At 39.9% G+C, this 7,404-nt stretch overlaps 1 protein-coding gene across 1 annotated transcript in view; it reads right to left on the bottom strand.

The window, feature by feature from the left end:
* The window catches only part of vwc2 (von Willebrand factor C domain containing 2), a 25,972-nt gene that overhangs the window by 8,154 nt on the left and 10,414 nt on the right, over positions 1-7,404 (bottom strand). The window contains exon 3 of the mRNA XM_034898407.1: positions 6,542-6,671. Within this exon, the coding sequence (XP_034754298.1) occupies positions 6,542-6,671 (130 nt within the window). The remainder of the gene's footprint in view (positions 1-6,541; positions 6,672-7,404) is intronic.

The following is a 7,404-nucleotide window of genomic DNA, read 5'->3' as shown; positions in this document are numbered from 1 at the left end:
GGACCACTGAGGTCTAAAGTCAAGCATCCAAAAAGCACCATGATAAGGGACCTTTAACATTGTTAATTAATTGTATTAATGAAAGTTTGCAGATTTATTTTCTCAGAATTTTGATAAATGCGGCTAAGGGCACTAAACTACAATATTTGTTTAGATATTAGTTTCTACAAGTATAAAAGTTCAGATTTTGTGTCTCTTAAGTAATTATTAGTGTTACATTTTATCTTTCAAAAAGGATTAAAAACAAGCACATATCAGCCAAATACTGGCCAAAATAATGATGATGGGCATTGGCATCGGCCGCAGAAAAATCCATACTGGTCGACCTATATTCACTTTTGCATTTATTGACCAGCTCTGTTTGCTCCACTAATCCTTCGCCGAGTCAAGATGAGATGGAGGCTGCTTCAAATTGACAAACCACACCATTTCACATCCACATAAACAACTTTCCTTCAGGTAGTGTATTTTTTTTCTTCTTTGTGTATTCCTTTAAAATAAATAAAAAACTGCCGCATCTGTGAGGGCCCTCTATGAATCATGCCTCTTTTAATTTAAATGAGTCTCCATCTCTTGGCAACCAGGCTGCCATGTCTCGTGTTGCTCTATTTGAAGTGATTTTGGCTCAGGTTCAGGCTGTTTATCACACACAACCCCCTCCCCCCCTCAGATTAGTGTTGACCCTAATGTCTAAGACTTGAAGAGCACCACTTGTTCCCTCACACGTTGCCAAGGCAATACCCTGCAAGAGCAAAGGACAAGAGAGAGGGAGCCACGGCCGAGGTGCTGAGGAGAGCCTTCTCCTACATCGATTTTTTCCCCCTAAGCATTCTTCAAAAGCAGACGCTACGAGAGAGAGACAACACATGGCTTACAATTTACAAAAAAACACTTATCACACCAATTTTGAAGAAATGAAAAATAACACTATTGTAGAGACAAAAAATAACACTGTGTATTGTAAAAACATCATGCTTTAAGCAGGAATGACAACACTGACGTATAGAGAGCATGTTTTCCCTCTTTGACTTGTATTGAGTGGTGTTCTTTGAATGAATCAATATTGTTTAATCAAACTTTATGGTGGCGAGCGAGTCACAAACTTTAGAGGGTATGAAGCCATTAAATTGCAAAGTGCTTTGAGATAATGAGTAAAAAATGATTAGAACCTGCCTCCATTCACAGCTTTGATATTCATGAACAACTGTCTGGGGTGGATGCTAGCGATACTTTCATCTTCCTCGCCTGGCTCTTCCCCAAGTGTCTCCTCACATACAGGCTGAATGACACATCTGAGACAGGGTGCTCTGCCATACGCATTGATTTTGCATGCCTGAAAAGGCCAAGATAATGCATTTACATATTTAGTGAACTAATCAAACATTGAAATACTTCATTGTGATTTGTGTCAATAGTTATGAAAATGGTAACCGGGAGAAGGGCCGTTAGCTGTGTAATAAGGGTAAAAGGAAGCATGACTTGTTGAATGAGAAACTAAATCTGAGTTATTTTCTTTTTACAGAGCCGATGTCTCAATTTTTCACCTCATTTTGTTCCATTGTCTGCACTTTTTTCATACTTTTTATGCTCAGTCTTTAACGCTAACACAGTTCACTTTTCATTTTCGGTGACATCACACATCTGGATGACTATTTCATTTTTTCCCATTAATGAGCTGAGCTTTGATGTGACACTATGGATGCATCAGGGTTGTTGGGAGGTCTTAACATCTGTCTACACTTCAAACAACATCTGGACAAGACAGACAACCCCACCTGAGCGGGAACTCTCTGACAGCCTCCAATGACCTCATTTTACATCATCAGTATTTCATCATGAGCTACCACTGCGGCAATGTCTCGTATCGAGCGCTGCATGGATTAACAGTGCTGAGATGGGAGCTGACAGTCAATGATCCTCATCATTTAAATCAAGGCATCTGTAATACTTGGCAAAACAAAATACAAAGCGAAATCTAATCTGTAAGCCTTAAGAGCTGAAGGAAAAATCAGTGCTGTCACTCAGAGTCTTCTATTTTAGTTTACGTCCGATTAATGCATCATCCAATTATTTAATTGGTTTCTGCGTTTGTAGTTCATTTTTTAACATGTTGTTTATTGTGTTTACTACATGGTGTCAAGTCTAGCGTGAAATGAACTGCAAACGCAAACGTAAACGTGACAATTAAGTCTTCAGAGCGACAAGTTTTTGATAAATTATTCCCATTTACTCCAGTGGAAGGTGACCGGCATTGTGCAGAGTCTGACACTTACAAATGTGTTTGGTGATTGCTGAGAGTGTTTACACGGTGACACCACATCAGCCCTGTTCATCAAATCATAGCCAGATGTATTCCCTGCCCGGTGCGAGGTTGTTGAACACACTCTGCCTCAACGAGACTCAACTCCGCCTAATTAACGGCTCTGAAATTCACAGCTATCCTGTATATGTGAAAACACCAGCAGGAGCAAACACATGAGAAAGTTAGTCTAACTGATTGGCAAAAACTGTAAAATTACACTTATTTTTAACAGACAATCCTCACCTGCTGCTACTTTAAAAACACTGTAGCCTGACTGCTGCGCAAATGAGGCATAAATGCGGCCAACGGCTATTTCTGAATCTTCATAAACATCACCGTGTTCCTGTAAATTTACTCTAAAAGTGTGTGGGACCAAGCTGACAGAGCCTGCATGACAATGTATGAACAGAATTCTAAATTTAGCAAAGTACATGGTGTATAACGACCGGGTTTAAAGCATACAAAAAAAATAAGTGTGGTCAAACTCAAAGCAGCAGAGACCAAAAGATCCTGACTGTTAGAGTGCTGCAGGAGTCCTACAACCCGGAAATTTAGATTTTTGCATGGTTGTTTCAAGGTAAATAGTTTTTTTTGAATGGGATGCCCGAAAAAAAGGTCTGTGGTTAAAACAAGCTCAAGTGATATTTTCATTTTGCTTTTACAACATAAAATATGTCTCTAAATACACTAGTGTAGCATTGCCGGACCTGGCTGTGCAGGGAGCTGTCCGTAGTGCTGAATGAGACTGTTCAGCATCATGTTAGTCTTGCGTTGCCGGACCTTCCTCAGTGCAGTTAACCAGAGGATTTAATCATAATCCTAATAAATCCACTAGAGTTTAAAATGCACACGCAAAGACAGCAGAAGGTGACAGGCATGCAGTCAAAAAAAGATGGATTTCCGGCGGAATTTCCGGCGGCACCTGAACACTCCTGGAAGTGGAATGTTGTTGACATAGACTAGTAAATCCCAATAAGCGTAGCTCCTATGGCGCCATTTTGATGCTACCTAGCACTTGCCCGCCATTAGCATCTCATTGACTGCCATTCATTTTGGCGCCACTCTGACATCGAGTAACTTTACATCCAAAGTGTTTAAAGACTCTATTTGTCCATCGTTTATTTCTAAAGAGACACGACAGTATATAAAAGTCTCCATTACTTTGTATCCCACGGTATGGCTCCGTAGCAGACGACTTAGTAAAAATAGGCTAAAGATTGTGTCATAACCACGCGACTTATTGTCGCATAGTAGAGGAATTACCAAACAGTACAGGAGAAACTCGCAGGCAGTTTGGACTTACATTAGCTTTTCAGCTCTCAGTCTCTGCAGATTGGGAATGATAGAGATTTCTCTTGCACAGCTACCAGAAGACTTATAACTTTCAGACAGGTTGCTCACGTCACATCAACGTCATCTAGTTATACTTATAAAAGACTTTAGTAGTCTCTGTTAAAAAACAACTGCGGTACATTGTCCATTTCTTATACTGTCTAAGGTAAATACCCCACTGGTGAATTTTAAAAAGGAAGCGGCTAAATGAAACTCCAAACTTGCCTGGTTGAATCATCAGTACAAATGAGGAATGCATTAGAGAAATCTGGTTCTTTGATACACAACTGAAGGTAAAGACTGTTTAAGTAAACAATTAGAGGGAGAAGTTAACTACAACTCCCAAGGTGCATTTCTGCAAAAAATGTACAATCTGGAGCTTAAATTAATTTACTTTCTGGACTCATTTACAAAGTAATTCAGCAACTATGGTGACGTGCTTTGTAAACAAATTCAATGACAAAGCCTCTGTCTGGCTTTTTCTCCACAGCAACAGCGGTCAAGGTTCATGGGTATTGAAGTCTTCAGAGTGGTCCACCATGCCAAACTGACAGAAAATAAAAATTCTCAGAAACATACTGTAGTTGAAAGGATTTAAACTGAGGGCCACATCACATTAACATATAGCAGTGTTAAATCCTGTGTTTGTTGTGCAACATTGAGGGTGCCACTAAAAGAAAGAAACATTTTAAATGAGAACTTACAGTGAGGTTTTACTTCCAGAAACAGCTGTTATGCCTACTTCACAACTGTATCAAACACTTCTCTGCCTGCTTACAGCCCAGCCCCTAGTCTTTATCCACGACGTTTAACTTCCGGGAATGGTAATTTACCTTTACTGTAAAAAGAATTAAGAGTAATTTACTGGCATATCGTTGCCAGTAACTTACGTAATGTGTAATGCGTAGTGCCCCTTTGACTTTTACAGAGAGTATTAATTATTCAGACTGTGACAGTGTTAGTTGTGGTCAGGTAACTCAGGGTCTCAAACACAGTGAGCTCTATTTATTGAATGGTAATGTGTGGTAATCTCATGGTAATAGGGACTGATGCTGGCTTAAAAGTGAAAATCCTCAACGGCTGAATGAGCCCGTGGATTTGGTGAGACTTTTGATTACACTGTCTTCCGTCTGCCACATCTATGCACATAGCGTACTGTACTGTGTCTACATCTGTCTCCTAGACCGATGTGCCTGCAGATGTAACCCAGCAGAGTATTTCACAGGGGAAAGCATGGAGCGCTGCCCAAACTCTGCACAAAGCACTTTCAGCATGATCAATATGTGCATATCTAAAAAGTTGGTGAACAGCAAAAAAAAAAAAAAAAATGGGAACAAAGAACCAAAATGTACAGTATTCCCTAAGATTACACCAAGCAAATATTAATAGAGTGAGTGACGCTCCTCGACTACCAATGTTTTACACTCTGTCTCTGGAGGTTGTTGGACAGACTTCTAATTTGAGTGGGACAACATTTGATTGATACCTACTCACGGGAAGTCATTACATGTCTATTATGTTTTATAACTCTAAAATGATAGATGCATTATGCCTATGGGATATGTTGGAGGTAATTAAAAATGAGCTAAGTAGATGGTAGTCATATCTTGCGTTTTTCCTGAACACGTATAGGCCTGCAGTCTCTTTGTTTCTGGCACAATGGTACACACCATGTGTGTCTTACAATTATGCGTCCAATTAGTCATCGTGGACATATCAGGATACAGTAAGTGAAAGGTGAATAAAGATTTTATCTTTTTGAATTATGTTTTATTTTCTTATTTATTTTTTATTTATCCCTCAATCACATTTTTCCTTTGCTTTTTGACTCTTGAGCTGCTGTAACAAGTGAATTTCCCTGCTGTGGGATCAGTCGTTTTATTATTCTTATCTCATAAGCTGAATAAGTCATTTTGTGGTTTATTTCATCCAGTTTATGTTTTTTTTTGTCTCATTTGAGGATTACCTTGTTTATGTAAATCTACTTGCACAATCTGTTATTTCTAATTCTCTTGTGTTCATCATTTAGAGTGTAAATGCTCAGTTCCAACAAACAGCATGAAAATCTAAATGTCTTGCTTGCAGTTTTACTTAAGCAGTAGTGTCATACTGTGGCTCATACAGACGAAGCCTTTTTATGTGGAGCATACTGTATAACTTGTCACAACTATTACCAGGATTTCGTCTTCATGCAGCTTGCTTGCTCTTGTTTATAACACACAGCCTGCGCCACGCTAAGAATCCAAGTCAGAGATACAGTACATATCGCAAGTCATCATTCTTTTTGCTGAAGGAAGCAATGTTGCTGACGTTGCCATGTTGCATTAGAGTCACACCAAGAAAACAAGGGGACATAATCTAGGACATGCTGTCTGGAATCATCCGAAACAACTTCAGATAATCAAATCTGAGCCGCTGAATTTCCTTCTTCTCCAACAGGCCAAAGCATTTCAAACCAACAAGATCATAAACCTACGAGCTCTAGTAGAAGAAATACAATTCTCTGTACCAGACGGTAGCAACATATTTTGGAACGTTTGCAGCCTCCCTCTTTTAAGAAATTAAGACAGAAACTGTCACAAAAGCACATGTTCTAAAAAGCACATGTTTTAAAAAACACAGGCCATAAATGATTAACCATATATTGGTGTGACTTCACTGAAATAGATCTAATTACTTCAAATATCTGATATGAGGAGGCACTGCGAACACTGCAGTGCAGCATGCTGCATGTTTTGCATCAGCAACATAATCATCATACCTTGGCCTCACAACTCCTGCTAAGGTCCCCTGGAGATAAAACATTTGACAGTTGAGCTGCTCCGCGGCCACCCCTAGCAGACAGGTTGAACTTGAAAAAAGTATTTTAGTAGTAGTTTTTCCTTTAAAGAAACTGTCTCCGCTCACCGGTCTTGCAGATGGGACAGCACTGATCAGGCTCGTACTCCGGATCGACGCAATCAGTCTGCGGGCAGGCTGCCACGGAGCATAACACCTCCCCACTTGGCTCACACCGGCACTTCTCACATGGAGACACCTGGATAGCAGAGAATAAATAGTAATTAACACCCTTATAACCCTTTCACACACAGATACACACACACACAGGCAACAAAGAGTCTTCTCCTCTTAATTAATTTCTTGTTATCTATGTGTCTGGCTCTTTGTTTGTCTCAGTGTCTGTCTCTTTTTATATACTGCTCTGTCTCTCTCTCTGTCTTTTAAACACACACACACACAACATACTCCTGCCTGTCTGGCTTGTACAATGTGCAGTCAACATCACAACACAATCTATAGGGAAGTTCCATCCTTCTAACCTTCATTGCCAATTAATGCCTCATTTGAGAGAGAGCCGTGTCGAGAATTTAACTTCCCTATCCAATCAGAGGATATGGAGAAATCAATAGCAATGGGAAACAAAAGACAGATGCATCCTATTTTCTTGGTGCGTGAACAGAGACATTAGAAATGATGGGTTATCCAAACATTCCTGTATGTCTGGAAATAAAACAAACATGGCACAAAAGCCGGGACTGATATTTTGAATGGGATTTTACTGCAAAAGGCTTCATTTAGCAGCCGCTTGTGTTAAGTCTTACACCTTTAATCTCAACAAGAATGCGGAGGTTAATTCCACCAGCGCTGCTGTAGATTTCAGAGGCATGCGCCTCCGCATAGCACTCCACTGTGTAAAATGGAGCCAGGCAGCATTTAGTAGGATGACCAAGAACTTTGCAATCAAGCATAAAAAACCCTGCCTGTTGCTT

Source organism: Etheostoma cragini, chromosome 17, assembly GCF_013103735.1.
Source record: "Etheostoma cragini isolate CJK2018 chromosome 17, CSU_Ecrag_1.0, whole genome shotgun sequence".
NCBI classification, from domain to species: Eukaryota; Metazoa; Chordata; class Actinopteri; order Perciformes; family Percidae; genus Etheostoma; species Etheostoma cragini.
Note: the sequence above shows the minus strand (reverse complement) of the source record. Positions and strands in the feature narration are given on the sequence as shown.